This window comes from Alexandromys fortis, unplaced genomic scaffold (genome assembly GCF_014885135.2).
Source record: "Alexandromys fortis isolate MF-2015 unplaced genomic scaffold, M_Fortis_MF-2015_v1.1 scaffold_0, whole genome shotgun sequence".
Lineage (NCBI taxonomy): Eukaryota > Metazoa > Chordata > Mammalia > Rodentia > Cricetidae > Alexandromys > Alexandromys fortis.
The window spans coordinates 12,639,785-12,661,490 of NW_026067949.1; the positions used below are offsets into that span (position 1 = coordinate 12,639,785).

The following is a 21,706-nucleotide window of genomic DNA, read 5'->3' on the forward strand; positions in this document are numbered from 1 at the left end:
GTGGAGAAAGAGTCTTCATATGACTCAGCTTTTTTTCATAATAAATCCATCCTAAAGTAGCTCATAGTTTTGTAGGTGAGCAGTTTGGACTAGACTGATCCAGATGGTTCTTTAGACGTATGGCTGATGTAGCTCACTTTAAAGAAACTGATCTTGCAAACAGATGTGTGTCCCAGTGCTGGAGTGGCTTTGTCTCTGCTCTGCATCCTCTTCTAGCAGCTCGACTATGCTCGTCCACATGGCGATGGCCACAGAAGTCTCAGCAGCGTGAGTCTAAGGAGGCAAAGACTTCTGAGACCTTGGGCGCAGTCACACTGTTTCTGATGTGTTGTTAGAACAAGACACAGGCCGGGCTAGACAGTGTACCCGGATGGAGCCCCTACAAAGATTTACTGATCTTTTGTTTGCTTTACTCCGGTTCTTATTTTGATTGATGTTCTGGTTTCTAGAGGTTGGTATTTTCTTAGGACCTGTCTGGCAGTTGAGAGCTGAACACAGCAGCATGCGATGGTATGCATGAAATATAAAAAGCACAAGGATACTTGTTTTCCCAGACACAATCCTGGGAATGTGTTGTTGTAAATTTGTAAGAATCACTGGATAATTTAGTTTCTTAGCTAAGTGATTACCAAAGCGTAGCCAGGCTCTTCTTTTTCCTACAGCTTTAATGAGTTAGAAGAGTAGTTGAAAGTAAACTCTGGATTTCTCTGATGCTTAGCCAAAGAAGAATGAAATAACGTGTTGTTTTGATTTTTTTACTATCTTTTTTGTTAATAGTATATAAATTTGTCGCTGACTTGTATGTGTGAAGCATGGGAAGAAATACTGATGCAGATGGACTCTCGTCTCACCAAGTTTGTGCAGGTAATGAACTCTCCTGTGGAGATAGAGTACATTCTCTCTGTTTGTTTTATGAGATATATGGGGTCAGAACTGGACAAGGTGGTTCAAGCTATAATCCCAACACTCAAAAAGACAAGACAGAAAGTTTGCCATGAGTTCAAGGTTGATGAGAGCTACAGAGCTACCTAAAGGTGGCAGGCTGGAGAGATCCCTCAGTAGTTAAAAGCATTTGTTCCTCTCGTAGCAGGCCCAAGTTCACAGTGGTTGGCTCACATCCGACTTGTAACACCAGCTTCAGAGAACTCTGATGTCTTTAGCCTCTGAGGGTACCTATACTCATGTGGGTGTGCATATACACACGCACATGCGCACACACATACACATGTGATTTAAAATAAAAATCTTAAAAAAAGAGTAAAATTAGTTTGATTTGTAAAAGGCTAAGATCATTATTTGTTTCAGATGGGTTGATATACCCTCAGTATTTTGGGGGTGTGCAAAAAGAATTGTGCTCGTCAGTTTTCTGTTGCTGAAACAAAGAACTGAGGCTGGATAATCTATCAAGAACAGATGTTTACTAAGCTCCTAGTTTCAGATTCCCAAAGTTCAGGGTTGTGTAGCATCACTTGTTCTCCGAATACTGAGGAGGGTTCATTCCAGGGGCTGAAAGGATTGGTAATGGCTCAGGACCCCCAAGACCTAGCTCTCAACACAAAGGGGTGGAGGGCAAGGGGCTAAGGGACAAAGACAGGAGATAGAGAAGGAGGGAGAAGGGGGAGGGAACAAGAGAGAGGGGAAGGGGTACTTGTCCTGGAGGGGGACAAAGGACTGCCTCTGGAGAGGAGACAGAAACGGCACATAGGAAAATGGTGGTTTATAAAGGTTAAAGGGGAAAGCCCGTGTTAGGATGAGGTGCTTAATTTTAATTGGGCATGTTAATTAGGGGAGCCAAAGGGGACTTTTGATTACTAGACTTCAATACTCTGATAGCTGGACCTTGGCAGTCGGCCTCTGGAGAAGTGACCAAATAAGAGAATAGGTCTTGGTGGCTCGCTTTAGGAATGTAATGTAATGGTTCTTTAGCAAGGCAGGGGGACTGAGGGAGAAGGACAAGGCCTGCCAGAGCCATGTTTGCTATGCTCGGGCTGCCTAGAGTCCCTTCAGTGGCATCTTGGCAGGAGCATATTAGCAAAGGAAGCCAGGCAGTGTGGTTGGGTAGTCTCTTTAGCAGTCACTCTTGGAAGCACTAGCCAGGGTCCTCTGAGTGTCACCTTCGCTTCTTCCCAATGACTTACCCACCTTCCATCCTCACCTACTTCTTAAAGAGTCCCCAGTTTAAATGTCATCACACCGAGGACAGGCCTCCAGCAGATGAACTCTTGGGGGACAAATCACACCCAAACCATGGTAGACTCTCTTCCCTTTGGTGGGTGGGGTGGGGAGGAAGGGCAGGTCTTGAAATAGAGGAAGAAGATTGTGATCTTGTTATTTTGAATAAATATACTGATTATTCATAAAATACCTATCTTTTTTTCATTTTGTCTAGGAAAAAACTACAACGACATCAGTGCAGGATGAGTTCATGCACTTACTGCTGTGGGGGAAAGCCAGGTGCGTGCACACCGGGTGCTTTTGATCTGACTCTCTTTGCTGCCTTCTTCTGACAGTGATTATTTCAAAAGTAATTATTTTCTCTGTAAAAACAAAATACAAGTTCTGCTATAAGACCCCCCCTACGTGTGAGTTTTTAGGGTTTTTCATGAACTTTTTATATAAATGTAATGATTTTGTCTATATGTATGTATGCTGGATGTGTAAATGTCTCAGAACCTTTATCCATGCTAACCCTTTCCTTCCTTGTACCTTGGGTAGATCTGCCCAGGGTGACAATTAGCATAACCTTCTGGATGTTTGGAAATGTATAGTTTATTCATCTCTGGGTTCTGGTGTGTCAGCTCTGTCTTTTGATGGGTGTTGTTCCAGCATCGTGTTTGTACTTAGAAGTGTAGGTTTTAAATGGCACATCCAGAGTTTGAATAGAGAAGTTACTAAAATACTTTTTCTTAACTTTTTTTTTGTTCTAGTGCTGAACTTCAGACTCTGCTGATGAACCAGTTAACAGTGAAGGTGCTGTAAAGTGTATTTGTTTAAATGGTTGTTAACACAGTTTTAGCTTTTTTCTTTTTGGGAATGACATATAGTATCCTAGTTATATGCTAAATGTATTTTCTTCTCTTAACTAGGGCTTAAAAAAGCTTGGCCAGTCTATAGAGTCATCATATTCCAGTATACAAAAATTGGTTATAAGTCACTTACAGAGGTATGGAGGTGATACAGAATTTTTTGATACTGCATTTATACATACATTGGTCATCTTTCTGCTTCTTTCTCTCCATTGTCTGACATTCTCTTTTCAAGCTGTTTCTAGCTATGCACTGGCATTTTAGGGAACTCAGCATACCCAAGATTAAAGTCAGTAATGACAATTCTTTTTTGTGAAATAGTTTTCCAACATTTTTTAACCAGGCTGAACTCTATTTGGGCTTCCCTCCCCCCATCATTTAACAATGAAATAGGCCTCATGGCTTCTAATATGTTACTTTTTTTTTTTTTCATTTAATATATTGGCAATTTGTTCTTGTCATCTTCATTTCCCTCAAGAGTTAGTCATGTGACTGACCCAGTGTTCCTCAGTATTAGGCCAAGGCTTGCTCCTGGATCCTCCAGGCCTACTGCTGTTTCTGTGAATAGCAACTTGAGTGAAGTAGTTTGTTACTGGCTGCTGAGTGTTTGATTAGCATTTTGACAGCTTTCATCATGGGTACCTAGACGAGCCTGAGTCCTCTGAGGTCCCAGAGTACTTTTTGCATTGGTCTGTTCCAGACCATACTGTCTGTTGACTTCACTTTCCCTAGTGAGTCTAATGTTGCACCTTAAAAGCTTGCACTACATTTGCTTTGCTCTTAGAAGCAAGGCCTTTTGGGCCTTGAGCGTGCCTGCCTTTCTGCTTTACCCATACTAGGAGTCACTTGGTTTTCCAAACTCGATGATGTCTTCCACCCAAGGCTTTTCTTTCTTTTTTTAAATCTCTCTCTTTTTTTAAATAAATACCCTTTCCTTGATTTGTTTGTTAACTTATTTATAATGGTGCTGGGAATGGAGCCCGGGGTCTTAGGCATGTTTGGTAAACTCTGCTATTGAAGTCCAGCTCCAGCTCCATATAAGGACTTTACATCATCTCCGTTCTTTGCGGAGCACTCTCACCTCCTGTCACTGGAGTTCTTCAGCTCTTGGCTCCATTCGTGCCATCAGAAAAGCCCTCGGTTTCTGGAGTAGATCAGGGTCTTCATTTCACCTGTGTATTTCCCTTAAGGCCTTCAGGAAGATGTGCTGTATGACTGGTTGTCTTTACCATTGTTTTCCACTGTGCCGCCAGCATCTAAGGTCTGATATGAAGTCAGTTTAAAAATACTTGTGAGGACAGCCTGGTTTGTATAGTTCCAGGCTGGTCAGGCCCTACTTATTTTTTTTAAATATATTCATTTATTTATTTATTATGTATACAATATTCTGTCTGTGTGTATGCCTGCAGGCCAGAAGAGGGCACCAGACCCCATTGCAGATGGTTGTGAGCCACCATGTGGTTGATGGGAATTGAACTCAGAACCTTTGGAAGAGCAGGCAATGCTCTTAACCTCTGAGCCATCTCTCCAGCCCCCAGGCCCTACTTATTAAGAGCCTGTTCTTTAAACAGAAGTGTCTGTTGTTGAACAATGTCCATATGGTAAAGTGCCAGAATTGGGACTCGAGGTGCGGATCAGTTGGTAAGAGCTTAACAGGCACAGGACAGAGTCTGATCATACCAGATAATCTAATCCGGTGGGTTTGTGTTTTCAGTTTAGTTGTCATGATGGGCGAATGATTCTTTTAGTTCTTAGAATTAGTTCTGGGAAACAGTTCTTTGCTGTAGAAAGATTGTTATGCTTGGTTTTATTTCTGAGATGAAATAGCGTTCAGCAGGTAATTGCTGACCTTGGCGATAGTAATGCTGCTTATCTCTGCTCTTTGCTAGCGGGTCCGAGTCTTTACTGTATCATTTGAGTGAACTTAAAGGAATGGCTTCATGGAAACAGAAATATGAACCTCTAGGACTGGATGCTACGTGCATTGAAGGTACTGACGGAGTTTCTCAGTAGTCTGCATTAGATACAGTTCGCTTATTCAGCAAGTGACATTTGTTTGTTTGTTTTCTTTAGATGCTATTACTGCTGTGGGCTCTTTCATCCTCAAGGCAAACGAACTTCTCCAGTAAGTAATGGGTTACCTAGGAGCCTGGGTGTGAGAATATTTACTTCTTACTTAGATAAGAACCTACCAAGTTGACCAGATTCTCTTAAGTTGAATTTTAGTGAGAATGATGCCAGTAACACAGAGATCATTTAAAGAAAAACTCTATTGCCATTCCATTCCCTCATTCCGAGTTGTCTTTGCAGAGGGAAACAAACATTCGGACTGCTGTGTTTCTTTCTGCCTCTACTTCCTTTACTTCTTTCTCCTAAACACAGTTGTATTTTATTTCTTGTGCCTACCAATTTTCATTCTTTTTGTTTATCTTGATTTTTATGAACCTCGCTGACCTTCTCTCTTGTCTTGTTTTCTTGTATTGTGGCTGGGTCTTCCTGTGTTCCCAGGCTGACCTGAAACTTAGAGCCCTCCTCCCAGCCTTTCAAGTGCTTCAGTCCCAGTGTTCTCCCACCCCCTGCAGGCTTTCTTGTTTTCTGTACCTTCTGTCTCTAGCACAGCCTCCCTGGTGTCTCTGAAGGGGTCTGCCCCATTCTGGCATCCTCTGCCCTACAGGTGCCCTCTCACCCTGCACCGTTAGTTCTGTGCTTCCTGCTTTGCGCCCTGCCCGACTGTTTGCAGAGACACCGCCTCTCTTGCTTTCCTCAGTAGACAGGGCTTTCAGGATCACATCTGATCCTTTCCTGAATTACTCTTCTCCAAAGCACATCCTAAATTTAGTAACTTACACTTTCCCTTTCTTTTTCCTAACCTTACGCAAAATGGATCATTTTGGTGGGAATTAGAATCTGAAGGTGAAATAATTTCTCCTAGAATTTTCACAGCATTGCGCCATTGCTTTGAGGGCTTTTTATTGCTGGTAGGCGGCCATCTCTTGCTTTCTCATGGCTTTGAAGGATGTTTTTATTTCATCTTACAACAGAAGTCTCAGTCCCCGCCATCAGAGGTTCCACAGTAGCGTTTCTAGATGTGGGTCTTTCTATTTGTGTGCTGCTGTGAAGGAGCTGTCAAAACTTTAATCCTACTAACTTACTCTAGTGATTTATTTTTCTCTCAACTGAAGTTGTCTTCTAGAAATAGTGAACTTGATGGGTTGGTTTTTTTTTTTTCCCTCTCCTCCATGTCTCTAATTTATCCTTGTAATTTTTAACTTTGTAGTTTATTTTCTGAGAAAATTTCTTGGCTTAATTGTCCAGTATTACCACTCATTCAAATGCCGTTTATTGAACACTTAATTATATTTTCATTTTATTTTTTATTTATTTTTTTGGGCAGAGTCTTATTAGATAGCCTGGATTGGTTTGAACAACCTATATAGCCCAGAATGGCCTTGAACTCATGATGCTCCTGCCTCTGCCTCCTGAGTACCATGATGATAGATGTGTTCTTCCACTCCACTTTGAATTCTTATCTGTGTTTTAAAGAAGTTCTTGAAACTAAGTATACAGCCTTGAACAAAATTGATTAAAAAAAACCCTCTGCCCTGTTTTGATTATAAAACCTTAGATTATAATGAGGCTTAGATTATAATGTGGTAAGACAGACAATAAACCAACAGATAATTGAAATGAATAAAGGCCAGTAGTTATATAAATAAGGCAAAGAGTGTAAGGTGTGGTTACACAGAGAGCCCCTCATAAACATGGATTCTGTATTCACAGATCCAACCAACCGCAGGTCAAAAATGTTCAGGAAAGGACATTGCATCTTTATTATATATACAGACTTTTCCCTTGCCATTACTCTCTGAATATATTTACACAGCACTGTTTACATTATAATAGACATTGTAACTAGTCTAGAGATGATGACTTATATGCAGACACTACACATCCTTGGGTGTGGGTATCCTGGTGTTTTTTGTTGCTTTTCTGTTGCTGTGATAAAACCCCATGACCAAAGAAACTTAAGAAGGGAAAGGTCTCAAATAGTTAGAGCCCGCAATGGTAGAGTAAATGCATGCTGGCAGGAACAACTGAGAGCTCATATCTTGATTGAAAGCAGGAGGCAGAGAGCACATTAGGACTGGCAGGAGTCTTTTGGCACCTCAAAGCCTGCCCGCAGTGACAAACCCCCAATAAGGCTGTACTTCCTAATCCTTCCAAAACAGTTCCATCACACAGGGACCAAGTATTCAAACAAGAGTCTGTGGGGGCCGTTCTCATTGGAACAGCTACAGCTGGTGTGGAAGAGGAGTCCTGCAACCCCTTCAGTATGAAGACAGCTGTGGAGTCAGAGAGGCCTCAGAGAAGATGAACTTAGGGGGAAGTAGGAAGGGAGTCCTGTTGACGTTTGCAGTGTCTTTGGCATGGTCAGGGAACTTCAAGGGGCAGTGTAGCTGAAGTGAATTGAAAAGAACAAGAGGTGGAATGGATTGAGAGGAGCAAGAGAGGGTGGGCTGTGTATGTAAAACCCACAGGTAGTGTAGAAGGCAGACTTTTTCTCTGGGTGTGTGAGAGGCCTTCGGGAAGTTGGGAGCCACAGGGTAATATGTGGGTTTTATAAAGATCCTTTTCTACATAGTGTTGAAAATGTATTGTTAGGCAAGGAAGACACTGACTGGTCTGACTAGTTTATCATCTTTAGTTATTTTACCACAATTCTTATATCCTACCTAGTACTTATTCTTTATAGACACTTGAGTGTATTGTGTATATCTTGTGCCTTTTTTTTTAGAAACACTGCATGTATTTCCTAAGAATATAGTTAACGTCCTGCACACTGAAGTACATTTACCAGAACTTCAATGTAAATGGAAGTCGCACTTGCACTTCTTGGCTGCTCTTTTCCTGTGTTTTCAGTTTGTCTTTCTCATCTGTCTCTATCCTGCCTTACTATAGGCCAAGTCAGATGTTTTATTAACCAATGGAAATAAAATATACTCACAGCATACAAAAGGGTTATCTTACAGTATTTCTGCCTTTCTGTTTAATCTAAAAGGAAGGTTTTAACTTTAGCGTAGTAAAATAGTGCAATAAAGCAGTTATTAAGTAAGAATCAGATTGAATTTGCGGTGTCCTAAGAATGCCTCATGCTCAGGTGCGGTTGAGGGTTCGGTGCTTCAGTGCTGTGTTTCCAAGCCTGAGCCGTTTCTCCTCCTCCTATGGTTTCTCTTGGTCTCTGCTGGCCTCCAGCTCTGTGCCCCGTCTGCTCTTGAGCTCTGTACTCACCAGTCCTTGGCATTTCTAAATTTGTTTTTATTTCTTCTTTTTATTTTTGAATTTATAATCCTTATACCCCTCCTCTCTCACTGTCTCTAGTGTGGCATGAGAAGATAGAGGGAATAGATGCCAGTGCTCAGGAAACAAACGGGAGAAGCAGCATTGCTTGTTTTACCCATAAAGTATTTTGTGGCTTACCACATTAGCTGAAAGCACATATAAAATATTAAAGTTTCTGTGATTGCCATTCGATATAAATTGAAGACAGGTAAATTACTTGTTCCTTTCAAGTAAGTGAATTACAGCATTATTATAATTACAGAAACTGAGGGGAAACTGAGGCAATGAGCATTTTGTTGTTAGGCTGATTGTCTGGGGCAGAACTTAGCTTTTAGAAAATACACAAAGAAGCACTCTGTTTTCATTGTTGTTGCAAAAGTTTTTTGTCACATCACTTGGTAACTTGTAAAGATGTTATAGTCTTCTGTCAAGTATCTTTATACAGAAAAGTAAGAGACTGGCTTTGTTTAATTCTTGGTGTGATAATACCCTGGTAAAAAGCAGCTTGGCGGGGGAAAGGGCTTATGGTACAGTTCATTGTACAGAGCAGCCGAGGCAGCAGGAACTGAAAACAGCTAGTTACTTTGAGTGCTTTCTACTCATTTTCCACTCCTACCCGAGAAATGCTGCTGCCCACCATGGGCTGGGTCTTCTTCATCAGTTAACACAGTCAAGGCAGTCCCTCACAGGCTAACCTCATCTAGATGCTCCCTCTTGGAGACTCTTCCTAGTGATTCTGCTTCATGTCTTGTTGATCGTTAGCACAAACCATCACAGATGCCAGTTCACTTTTCAGAACCAATCTACAGCGCAGTACTGGGTGAGGGTTTGAAAGACAGGAATGAAAAGTCCCAGTGTTACTTGCTTAGGGTAATTACCTCATAGATGCAATCTTAAGGAGTTCGGATGTGGTTTCTTTAAGATAAAGATTTACAGAAGTAAATTTGGTGATACATGTGTGTAATGCCCAGGGTAATTCAATTTTTGAGAGATCTCATTTATTGTCAGAATCCAAAATCAGCTTAGCATGTCTATTGATGTTAGAAGTGGTGACATCATACAAATTTGTAGTGATGATTTACTTTTGGAGTTAATGTTTTTCTTTTTACTGACCAGTAAATATTGTTTTTAACTGAAAATAATGTTGAAAACTATTTCTTCCTGATTGTTCTGAATACTGAGACTGTTACAGCACAGCACTCAGAACCAGTTACAATCTAAATTACTTACTTTATTTTTTAAAAGAACCACTTTGCCATTTAAACAATATTTTTAGGGATGTGTTTGATGTGTAAAATGCTGTTGCAGGTGCTTAGATGTCATCCAGACAGGATACAATACAACAGTGTTGTATTTGATGACAGTTGGACAATGATGTGTGAACTGCACATGATAATCTTAGTTCTGTTTTATTTTTCTCTTTTTAGAGTTATAGATAGTAGTATGAAAAACTTCAAGGCATTTTTTCGGTGGCTGTATGTAGGTAAGTTGAGTACAAATATAAATCAGATTTAAATTCTTTATAGTTTAATTTTTTTGTGAGAAATATGCTTCCTTAGTGAAAAGAAACTCTTCAAATAAGAGGATTAGTGCAGTAAAGCACATTTAGCCTTGGAAATGTACCTGTAGTTAAAACTGTGTTTCTGGTGACCGTTACAGATCATCTTTCAACCCTTTTTCTTTCCAGCAATGCTGCGAATGACAGAAGACCATGTGCTTCCTGAGCTGAACAAGGTAGTGGCTAAGGGCTGGGTAACCACGTCAGCAAGTGTGTTTACACAGCATTCATAGCAGGGTGTCCCTGTGTAGCCCTGGCTGTCAGGCTGGCCTCTAACTCAGAGATCCACCTGCCTCTACCCCTGAGCACTGGGATTAAAAGTGTACGCCACCACCACCCAGCTTTTTTTTTAATCTCACATCACATTATTATGGCTACCTACCTTTATGATATCTATGTTTTCGTAAAGTTCTGTGACCTGTGAGAAAGCATCCTTATAATCCATACACTAACTTTCTTAAACCTTAAATGCTTGCTTTATTTTCCTTGAAAAGACTATAGCACCTAAGTCAGCACTTGGTATGCAGTAGTTTCTAGTTATCAGGATTGTGGCAGGTACCCATGGTCTCTCCTGCCGTGTGTGTGAGGGGTATGGAGTAGGAATAAGCTGTGTGAGGCCTGCACGCCCACCTGGTCAGAACTCTATGTTCCGTGGAGTCTTTGATTGGGACGCTTTCTTGGTCTTGATTGGCTTTCTTTGTCTCATTTTGTTAATAGATGACTCAGAAGGATATAACATTTGTTGCTGAATTTCTCACTGAGCATTTCAATGAGGTAAGAAATTTATATTTCTGTGGATTTATTTGTTTTTTGTTTTTCGAGACAGGGTTTCTCTGTAGCTTTGGTGCCTGTCCCGGAACTAGCTCTTGTAGACCAGGCTGGCCTCAAACTCACAGAGATCCACCTGCCTCTGCCTCCCGAGTGCTGGGATTAAAGGCATGCACCACCACCACCTGGCTTATTTTTGTGGTTTTTGAGAATAATTTTGCTAACCCTCAGCAGTGGTAAGAAGTAATTGCATTTAATCTAATTTAGTTAAGACCTTAGTGATTACTTTTTAAAAACTATTGAGCTAATCACTGACCGTGCTTACTTAGCACACGTAGTCTGCTTCTTTTTGTGTGTGTCTCTCAGTCTTTAAAAGAGTAGCTGCAGCTATAGCTCTCTTGTAAATTACGTGTCTTTGCTTCAATTTAATATTGCTTTCTTTTTATTTATTTATCCTCCAGGCTCCAGACCTTTATAATCGGAAAGGAAAATACTTCAATGTTGAAAGAGTTGGTCAGGTATGGACACTGGCTTAAACTTGTTTGATTTTTAAGAACTAACCTTAAACTGAATAGTGTTAATTTGAGAGGGAGTCGGGGGCATAGGAAGGGCTGAAGGGAGGGGACCTAGGATGGTTTGGAGGGAGAAAAGGAAAGGGGTGAAATGATTATTATATTTTAATTAAAATAAAAATTAAAATACTTACTGATACTTTGTATTATCCAAAGTTTATTGTAATTTAAATACATATATATTGCAGGTCTGCTTTTTTTTTTTTTTTTTTTCCTTTTTCTTCGAGACAGGGTTTCTCTGTGTAACAGTCCTAGCTGTCCTGGAACTAGCTCTTTAGACCAGGCTGGCCTCGAACTCACAGAGATTCGCCTGCCTCTGCCTCCTGGATGCTGGCATTAAAGGCATGCGCCACCACTGCCTGCAGGTCTGCCTTTTTAGTAAAATGACCAAAGATAAATATTACTAAAATATTTGACTCAGAACCCTTTTATATTCTAAACAATTATTGAGGACCCCAAGCACTGGTAAGTCAAGTGTTAACTGCCACATGTGGATGCTGTTGTTAGTGTAGAAATTGTTTATTCATTTATTAATTAAAAATAACCCATGTGTCATTAATATTTTAATGGAAATTTTTAGTGGCCTGACATTGCTTTATGTATTAGCAAGTGTCATCTCTGCCTAGCCAGTAGAAAACAGTTTAGGTACCCTGTTCACGTCTGTGTCCAGTCTCTGCTGGATGTGCTGATTTGGTTAATGTAGTTGAAGGATCTCTGGACTCCTGCTCGCCTGTTCTCAGGAGGGACAGCAGTGTAACAGCTTTGTCTGTGTCTTTTGATACAATAACACCAAACACAATAAATGATGGCTTCTCAGAGGTTAGTTTTCATGTGGGATCTGAGATTCTGTCAGTAAACTGTTCATTGCTTGATCACTGAATCTGTTCATCTTCTTTAATGGGGAATACTCTTTTATCCATGCGTGGCTTTGTAAAATCATGTCTTAGTATTTTTGCAAATCTTGGTTCTGTGAGGTCATGGATCTCAGAGGTGGTGACATCATCTTACGGTCAGTAAGTCTTCAGAAGTGGCATTTCTTTGGTCACTAGCCTGGTCAGAGAACCCTTTAATACTGTGAAACTGTATCAGTGTAGCAGTGGTGGGAGCATGCTTTTAACTTTTAATTCTTGCTTAAAAGTTTGCTTCTTTATTGAGACAAGCTCTTATGAAGAATTCTCGTCTTGCTGTGAGCCTACAGTCTCCCTGCTGGGCTAATGTCTGTGCCATTGCACCCAGGTGGGAGTTTAAATGTTACATTGGCATGGAATACCTTCTGGTTGTTTGGCTCAGAGAGATCAGCTTACTTTATTTTCCAGAAGGTATCTTCCTTATACCCAAGATGAATAGTTTTTCCTCCAGCCACTTTAAGTAAAGATGCAATTCTGTGTCTTAAAAAGTGTTTTGTCTGACTTAAAACCGAAAGAGTTCCACAAGTGCCTCTTGGTAGGGTAACTTTCATGTGCAGCAGAAGCGTCGTGTGCCTTCTTTCCAGTTCTGTCACACAGAATATCAAAGATCTGTATTCAGGAGTTGAGATTTAATAAAATCAATACTTTTAAAAGTACGAATATGTGGGGACGGAGGGCTGTAGTGAGTGCCTTTCTGAGCTGGGCAACTGTCCTGATTCTTGGTGTAGATACCAGCCATATTCCCCACCACAGTAAGAACAAATGCTAGGGCAATGAAAAGGGCTGTCGATCTGTTGGATCGCTTGTGTCTTGAGAACTCCCAGGGGTCTGTGGCGACACTCTAGAGTACACTGATTGTTGGCACCTAATTCATAACATCTTAAAATATGCTCATGGAAATGAAGCACATGCTTGACTCAGTTGTGATCTCTACGCTGACTTCATTCTGATCTTTCTAATCATTTACAATTTGTTTGCTTGGCATTTAGCAGACTTTTCACCTCTTACTTTTTTTCCGCCTCAAGACAGGGCTTTTCTGTATAGCTCTGACTGTCCTGAAACTCCATCAGTAGACCAGGCTGACCCTCCAACTCACAGAGATCCCCCTGCCCTTGCCTCCTGAGTGTTGGGCTTAAAGGCATGTGCCACCACCTCCCGGCTTCCCCTTGCTTTTTAACAATAGACTTGCAGAGGATTTGGTAGTCAAGCACAGCAAAGTACTAAATAGGAAACAAGTGATTTGGGTAGCTCCATTCTTTACTGAAAGTCAGTGGTCAACTTTACTTACAGTACTTGAAGGATGAAGATGACGACCTCGTGTCACCTCCTAACACGGAAGGAAACCAGTGGTACGACTTCCTCCAAGGCAGCAGCCACCTGAAAGGTACCTCACGAGCTTGCTGACAGTCACCTAAGGCCAGGTCCTTAGTGCACAGTTGATAATGGAGTGGAGACCAGATGAATGTTCCTGACTTCCTATGGCTAGCTTTTTATGTCCGTTGTGTTTGGAGAGACAGCAAAACAACAAATAGGTTGTTATACTCTCATGATGGGTAGAAAACTCTGTGACACCAACTGACGTGTTTTCTCTTTACATGATATCAGCCAGTCCCAATCCCAATTGAGGGTTCTGATGCTCACTTCAGTATGACACCACAAACCTCGAGTGAGTGTCAAAGTCTGTAGGATTCAGAGCCTAGTATTCTTACCAGGCTGCCCCACAAAAGTCAGTCCCCAGGTTGCCTGTGTCTCTGCCTAGCAGGCTACAGGGAGTGTCCATGCCTTCCTCTCTTCAGTGTGGAAATGCTCAGGCTTCTTAGCATGCTTACTTTAAAAAAAAATGCAATTCAGGAGTAGCTAAGCAGGAGGTGTATGGAGTAGGAGTGGAGGAGAGGCCAGGAGTCTACATCCTCCCAGCGCTCGGTGCTCACCAGCCCGGAGACTCTGCAAAGCCCTAGCACATGGATCTCTTTAACAGATTTCATTACATACATGTGATTGATGATGTCATTGGCCACTGGTGATTAAACTCGACCTCCACCCCATTTCCCTCCACCGGGGTTGGCAGATAGAGTTGAAAATATAGCTTCTGATCAAAGTGCCCTATTCCGAGGCAGTTGAGGAACCTTTGTGGAATTGTTCTAGGGGTGGGAGACAGTGATCACAGCCTTTTTCTCATATCATTTTCTGTTAGGAGCTTAACAGACTAATATTTAAAATACATTTACCGGCACAGTAAGAGTGTAAGGTGCTGTGTGTAGGAGATGCCTACAGAGCCACAGAAGAATGGGCCTTCAGTCAGACTCTATTTATAGCTCTAGGAAGTCATTTTTATTCCAGGCAATTGTCAGAGCCTGCTAACCCTGTTTTGTTTAATTTGTAAATTACTTCATACAGTTATTGTGAGCAACATTAACAACAGAAAAAGAATCTCACAGGGCTGAGTTCAGCAGTTAAGAACTGCTATCCTCTTGTAGAGGACCCCAGTTTGGCTCCCAGCACCCACACCAGGAGCTCACAGTGGCCTATAACTCAAGCTCTAGGGGAATCTGATGATGCAGACACTGGCACTCACATGTACAGACCCATACATGTGGATATAATTAAAAATAAATAACAAAACCAAACAATTTTGCAGAGCAGGAAGGAGAAAATGCTATTGCATATCACTTTGGTTATGTTTTGTTTTATGAGACACAGTGTTCTGTGTATCAGCCTTGGCTGTTCTGGAGCTCTCTTTGTAGATCTGCCTGACTCTGCCTCCTGAGTGCTGGGATTAAAGGTGTGCACCACCACCACCGAGCCATATATCACTTTCTACTGATAAAGTAGTCTTTTAAAAAAAGTTAAAAAAAAAGATATTTGTGTAGAGTAGTTTCTTATTTCATGTTTCTGTTTTAATACCATTCTCTCCAAGATAACACCAGCTGCCCCTTGTCACCACAGAGCAGAGTGAGCTGTGCTCCTTCCTTATTAGACCAGCAGAAATGAGGGTGGACGTGGGTGAGGAGAGAAGTAGCTGGTTTAGTAGTGAGGGGTGATGGGATGCAGGTGCTGTGATGGTTCTTAATGAGGTGTATATATAAGGGATAAAATTTGCTCTTTGGGCTGACGAGGGAGGGGGACTTGGCTGGGGGAGGGGAAGGGAAATGGGAGGCGGTGGTGGGGAAGAGACAGAAATCTTTAATAAATAAATAAATTAATTAAAAATAAAAAATAAAAAAAATACAAAAAAGAAAAAAAAAAGTCCACCCTGAGATATACTGGGCTGGTTCTGTTTTCTCCTAACTAGTGCTTTACTATAGCTTGTTTTGGGTTTTGTTTCTGCTTTTGTTTGAAACCAGAAAGTCCTTTGCTGTTTCCTTATTATCCTCGAAAATCATTGCATTTTGTGAAAAGGCGGATGGAGAACATTATTGATCAGTGTTTGCAAAAGCCAGCAGTAAGTCTGAAAGAAATGCATGTCTTTATGTGGGAGTGAGAAAAGCTGCAGTGTCGGGCCCGCTTATGTAAATGACCACAATATATAACTGCTTTCACTGTTAAAATGGGCAGTTTCTTATGGCCCACCTTGCTAACTCCTTACATGAATTTTAAAATTGGACTAGTGAAAGTGTTGGCATCTTTAGGGATTTGTTTCCAGAAAGCGGCTTAGTATTTTTTTTTTTTTTTTAAGTTTTAGTTTCAGAGCTGGCGTGTCTTGTTTTCACTGCTGAGTGGTGGATGTTGAGAAACTAGTGAGCGGTGGGCTTTCATCCGCATGTGCATCATTGCCAGCTCCTTTTCAATTCTTTCTTCCTTCCCACCTGTCATTGAGGTTTCTCACACTAAGGTGTGATGATAGGGATTTTTAAAAACCAAACTTTAATAGTGATGTTCACATTTTCTGTAGAGTATCTCTGTATGTAATCACACTAATTATGTCTTTTTCCTTTTCCCTTTTTGCTTTATATTGGGAGTGGGGTGGGGGTCAAATCCAGCATTTGAGCATTCTGGCCAGACATTTTTACCAGTGACTGCATCCCTACCCTTGATAATTTGTTTTTAAATCTTACTCTATATAGGATGTAATCGGAAGATCGATGAATCAAGCAATCTGCATTCCATTATATAGAGATGCTAGGAGGTAATTCTCTTTACCTGTTGTGTGCTGTACATTTAGCAATGATTCTACGTTTTTCTCATTTTGTTTTCTTGTTGTTTTAGTATGGACTCTGCTCGTAGATTGCTAAAATTCCCATTTCTGTAAGTCTCTTCCCATCCTGTTTGAGAAATATAATTGTGTTTTAACCTTAGGCAGCTTGATACCATATCCTGACATTAAATTTTGTTCCGTAGGTGGAATAATAAAACTTCAAATCTACATTATCTTCTTTTTACTATTTTAGAAGATTCGGTTTATAAAATGTGCATCTTAAGGAGACATACTGATATTTCCCAGTAAGTATGGATCTGAAGTTTGAAATTGCAGAGATAAGATTTTATCATCATTATTATTATTTGTTGTTGTTTTGCTTTTTTTTTTTTTTTTTTGAGACAGGGTTTCTCTGTGCAGCTTTGGAGCCTGTCCTGAAACTCACTCTGTAGAAAAGGCTGGCTTCAAATTCACAGAGATCTGCCTGCCTCTGCCTCCCGAGTGCTGGGATTAAAGGCGTGCGACACCACTGCCTGGCAAGATTTTATTATATTTTAACAGTTAACACACTGCTTTTCTGCCATTGTTTTTGATTCTAAAAATATTTATTTGTTAGCCCCCCCGCCGTGTGTGTGTGTGTGTTTATGTACATGTGTGTGCAGAAGCCAGAAGAGGGCTTTGGATCTCCTGAAACTGGAGTTAAGGGCAGTTTTAAACTGACCTATATGGGGTTGGCTCCTCTGGAAGAGCAATAAGCACTCTTAACTGCCAAGCCATCTCTTGAGCCTATCATGTTCTAGTGAAGTTCCTTATGACTTTCATTTGTCTCTTAACTGTTCTCAGTTATGGTTTTCACATCCTTAAGGTTGATGATCCCTTCTAGATAATAGTGATATATTTAGATATTGTGTAGTGACTCTTTTAGGATCAGAAAAACAATCTGACAATAGAATCAGGATTCTATCAGAAGAACTTTTTGACACTTGCAGCCATATTTCTGGGTGCATTATGGAAGGCCTTTCATCTGGGGCCAGTGATGCCTGTCAGTAAATGGAGGCTGTGTCCACAGAAACTCACTTTGAATTCTGAAGAGAGCTCAAGTTCACAGTTCCACCAGCACCTTAAGTGGCACTAGATCTCGGTTTGAAAGGGAAGTTTTCAGGCTGAGATAGCTGTAGAGAAACAGTTTGTCCTCTCCGTACACCTTAGTGAAGCATCTAACTACTTTTTGTTGGTGGTGTTTGTTTTGAGACAGAGTCTTACTGTGTAGCTCTGGCTTTCCTGTAACAACTTATGTTGACCAAACTGGTCTAGAAATCAAGAGATCCACCTGCCTCTGCCTCCCCAGTGCTCAATAGCAGCATTCTGTGGCAAAAGTGTAGAATTTTCCATCTGCCAACTGCATTCTTTCAAGTGTCTAGGTTGCTGACTATTCAGTTTGTTCCATAAATTCTTCTTTATTCCCTTTCTTTCCTCAAGATCTGTAAGTAATGGACTAATTGGTATTAACTTTGGGAGCTTCACATATTCCACAACTGAAAAAGTCAGAAGAGGGTAAGTTTTGATGCTGGTTTAGGTGACAAGCACAGGGCCTGGGGTGGGGGTTTCTGTGTACTCTAGTTATTGGGTAGGAGGGTGTCAGACTCAGCAATGGTAAGGGCAGGTGTTCTCTCCTGCAGAAGAGTAGGGCTCCTTATAATATATACATAAGGCTAATTTACTTAGACCTGATGAGAACTTTACAACCCCACAGGAATTTGTGTGCCCTTATGTGCTGTGCTTTCCTGCAATGTGGTTCAGGAAGCAGATGTTCAGTGAGACTGAAGTCTTTGTTACTGCCCTAAAGCAGCAACAGAATGAATGTTCATCTCTTGGTTTTCCTAGGGTTCAGAAGCACAGTAACAACCAAGCCAGCCCTGATGCTTTGTGGGGGAAGACCACTCTGACCACTGGCTGGTCTTCTTACTCAATTTTCTTTTCCCGGAATTTTTAGTGATACTTTGGAGATAGGTCTGTTTTTCAAGTGTGAAATCTTATTTTTACATTTAGAATATAACATGAGTGCCACTCATGAAATCTTAGTAGACATAAGGCATGGCCATTGATGTTAGGTGTAACTGTGAGCTAACTTCACAGATTCTTTTTTCTTTTCTCGTGTTTACCTATTTTTAAGACTTTTTATATTGGGAAAAATAGTACAGAAGGTAATTTAGAAATTTTTAATAAAAATGAATGGGATAATTTAATTGTCTTATAGAGAATGTCAATGTCTTGTTATGTTTTTGACCTCAGTGTCAGCAAGAAGTGACCCATGCAACGTTTTCTTAGCAGCTGTGATCATTTTGCTTTAACAGAGCGTTCTCTCCTAGCACTTACAGTTGTCTAGATGCCCAGTTTTATGATGATGACACTGTAACACTCATCCTTAAAGACTCCATGGGACGCGAAGGAAGAGACAGGATCTTGGTTCAGTTGCCGTTGTCCTTAGTGTATAACAGTGAAGATTCCGAAGAGTATCAGTTCACTGGGACTTACTCGACAAGGTAACTAATTGACTCGTAGGAGAACGTCAGCCTCATAGGACAAGAAACTGTTCTCTTGTCCTGCCCCCACCCCTCCCTTGCCTCTTCTAGACAGCCTTACCTTAGCTGGCCTCCCAGTGCTAGAACTACTGGTGTATATCACCATTCTAGCTAGCAATTAACTGGTGTTTTGTGTTTTTATTTGTTTGCTTAGGTTTTTCATTTTGTTTTAAGACAAAGTCTTGATATGTAGATCAGGCTGGTCTTGAACTCATAAAGACACACCTGACTCGGGGTTTAAAGGTGTACACTACCATGCTTAGCAACTATATATATATAAGATTCTTCTTGTTTAGGCCTGCCAATTAATAGATTTTTATTTGGTAGGGATAACTATTGAGGCAGCTGAATGGAAATACTACTTTATATTTTTTGTCTGTGATTTGTTGTACTGGAAATTGAGCCCTAGGTTTTCCATATTCCAAGAAAGTTCTCTACCATGCTAGTATATTCCATATTCCAACCTTTTTTTAAAAAAATTGTTTTGAGAGCTGACAAAAGTCTCAATGTGTACCTTTGGCTAGCCTGGAACTCACTATGTAGCCCAGGCTGGCCTTAACCTCATAGGGCTCTGCTTGTGTATGATAGCATTAAAGGTTTGTGCCACACCCCTCTTTTTATTTTTGACAGTCTCACTAAATTGCCCAGGCTGGTCTTGAACTCACTCTGTTTCTCAGTAACTTGTGATTCTCTTGTCTTGGATTTCCAGCTTGCTGGGATTACAGACCTGCGTGCTAAGCTCAGTTCATGTTCTGTGTGTGTATGTGTGTGCACGTGCGTGCAGGCAAACTTTACTAACTTTCCTGTTCTTTTGGTTTAACAGTTGATGAAGAGGAATTCCTGAGAATGGGGTGGCTTTGTTTCATTTCCAAGGGCACTGTTAGCTGTAGTTTGTAGTGAAATTCTGTTTAGATTTGTACTTAGTGTTTTCCAGAATTAGGACTTCATTATTCATTTTAAGAGTATATGACCTGTTCTAAGAGGTGAGTTTAGTTGAGTCTGACTGTTAAGTAAGTAGATTCTCTCAAATTTTAAAATGCATTTATTTTCTCTCTCTGAAAGAAAATCAAACCTTAACTGGCATGCTATTCTGTTACGTTTGGCATTGCAGTGTTTTTACAGCCTACCTTATCACGGCTGCTTTGTGGTGGCTGCTAGAATTGTATTGAGGATGACGGTCCCTTTGACTCGTTGTTTTCTGTAGGCTGGATGAGCAGGGCAGCATTATCCCCACACGCACCCTGCACTTGGAGAAGCACTGGAGGCTGCTGGAGAGCATGAAAGCACAGTATGTTGCTGGGAATGGCCTCCGGAAAGTGTCCTGTGTGGTAAGTCCTGCAGGCAACTCGGGGTCTGACCTCGTCTCTGCAGAGCCTTCATTAGATGAATGGTATACAGGTCCTTTCTCTGTCATTTTATGAGTCATAGTTTCTATTAACTATACGCATATAGCAGCCTTGACTGTTCATTTCTTGTTCTAAGAAAGCTTACTAAATAGGTAAAAATCTCTAGATTTTGCTAATCTTATGAATTGTTTTATATAGAGGTCGTTTTACATGAGGCGAAAGCTGAGTTGATTGACATTATAGAAAATGATTAGGAATATAACTCCCATAAAGCCGTCCTTTGATTTAAGTTTCTGATTTTAATTCCTCCACATGATGTATTTGTTAAGTGTTCATCTAAGCAGTGTTATCTGGCCTTGTCTCTATTAGCTAAGCTCGAACCTCCGACATGTGCGGGTGTTTGAGATGGACATCGATGACGAGTGGGAGCTCGACGACTCTTCAGACGATGACGATGAGGCCGGGGGGAAGCCCATGAAGATCAAGGAGGAAGTGCTGTCGGAGTCGGACACAGAGGAGCCGCAGGATGCTGCTGTCCTCGACCCAGACATAGTCATCAAAGTGGAGAAACTCGACCCTGAGCTGGACTCATGACCCACTTTAACAGCATGTGTTACTGTGGCAAAAAACATAGGGGGTGGACTGAGATGGCGTGGGTCACATTGAATTATCTGTGTAACAAAATAAATGGTAAATTTTATTTTTCATACTGTTTTATCGTTTTGGAGGTGAGTCACTGTGGTAGATTTCTTTCTTGCTGAGATTTCTCTTTCATACTGTGCAGAAATAGTGTTTAAAGAAAACACTGATTTGCTATGAAGAAAAGGCAAGTCATTTCTGTCAAAAGGTAGCCCGATTATTCCTGTGTGAGGGAGCCTTACATTCGAGTAGTCAGGGCACATATTTCTGTAACCTCAGCACTCAGGAGGCTGAGGCAGGGGGCTGAACTAAATGTAAATAACCATTTGTCCCTATATTTTGGTGCATTTCATGTATGTTATTTAAACATTTCTTTTTATTATTTTTGCTTGTGTGTGTGTGTCTGTGTGTAGTTACACAGAGGTGTGTGTGTGAGCCCTCAGAAGCCAGAGGTGTCAGATCCCCTGGAGCTGGAGTTAAGGGCAGTTGTGAGCCTCCCAGCATGGGTGCTAAGAACTGAACCCAGGTCCTCCAGAAGAGCAGAGGGCACTTTTAATTTCTGAGTCACCTCTTCTGCACCTACATTTTATATTTTAAAATCAGGCCTAATCTTTATTTTCCCTTGCCTTTTAGGTTTCTAGGATACTTGGAAAAATTTAAAGTAGATTATGTTGATTTGCTCTAATGCTAAGCCAGAAGATATGTCCTGTCTTATGATTTAAATAACAGCACTCTGCTTCGTGGCCATGTGATTATCTTTCTTGGCTCTGTCCCTGTTGATGTACGCTTTGGTGTTTAGACGGGTCCTTCTCTCTGTGTAGACACACAAGCT

The 21,706-nt window shown here is 41.0% G+C and overlaps 1 protein-coding gene across 3 annotated transcripts in view; it reads left to right on the forward strand.

The window, feature by feature from the left end:
- The window catches only part of Anapc4 (anaphase promoting complex subunit 4), a 31,894-nt gene extending 10,959 nt beyond the window's left edge, over nucleotides 1-20,935 (forward strand). For 2 of the 3 annotated variants that reach the window (XM_050149597.1, XM_050149599.1), the window contains exons 10-28: nucleotides 778-864; nucleotides 2,390-2,454; nucleotides 2,928-2,970; nucleotides 3,087-3,163; nucleotides 4,916-5,016; nucleotides 5,100-5,151; nucleotides 9,794-9,849; nucleotides 10,054-10,100; nucleotides 10,642-10,698; nucleotides 11,154-11,210; nucleotides 13,463-13,556; nucleotides 15,517-15,614; nucleotides 16,237-16,298; nucleotides 16,379-16,417; nucleotides 16,511-16,612; nucleotides 17,787-17,861; nucleotides 18,662-18,850; nucleotides 20,094-20,217; nucleotides 20,605-20,935. In XM_050149597.1, the coding sequence (XP_050005554.1) occupies nucleotides 778-864; nucleotides 2,390-2,454; nucleotides 2,928-2,970; nucleotides 3,087-3,163; nucleotides 4,916-5,016; nucleotides 5,100-5,151; nucleotides 9,794-9,849; nucleotides 10,054-10,100; nucleotides 10,642-10,698; nucleotides 11,154-11,210; nucleotides 13,463-13,556; nucleotides 15,517-15,614; nucleotides 16,237-16,298; nucleotides 16,379-16,417; nucleotides 16,511-16,612; nucleotides 17,787-17,861; nucleotides 18,662-18,850; nucleotides 20,094-20,217; nucleotides 20,605-20,829 (1,650 nt within the window). In that variant the 3' untranslated portion in view covers nucleotides 20,830-20,935. The remainder of the gene's footprint in view (nucleotides 1-777; nucleotides 865-2,389; nucleotides 2,455-2,927; nucleotides 2,971-3,086; nucleotides 3,164-4,915; nucleotides 5,017-5,099; nucleotides 5,152-9,793; nucleotides 9,850-10,053; nucleotides 10,101-10,641; nucleotides 10,699-11,153; nucleotides 11,211-13,462; nucleotides 13,557-15,516; nucleotides 15,615-16,236; nucleotides 16,299-16,378; nucleotides 16,418-16,510; nucleotides 16,613-17,786; nucleotides 17,862-18,661; nucleotides 18,851-20,093; nucleotides 20,218-20,604) is intronic. The other variant, XM_050149598.1, reaches the window with a different exon arrangement.
- The last annotated feature ends 771 nt before the right edge of the window (nucleotides 20,936-21,706 follow it).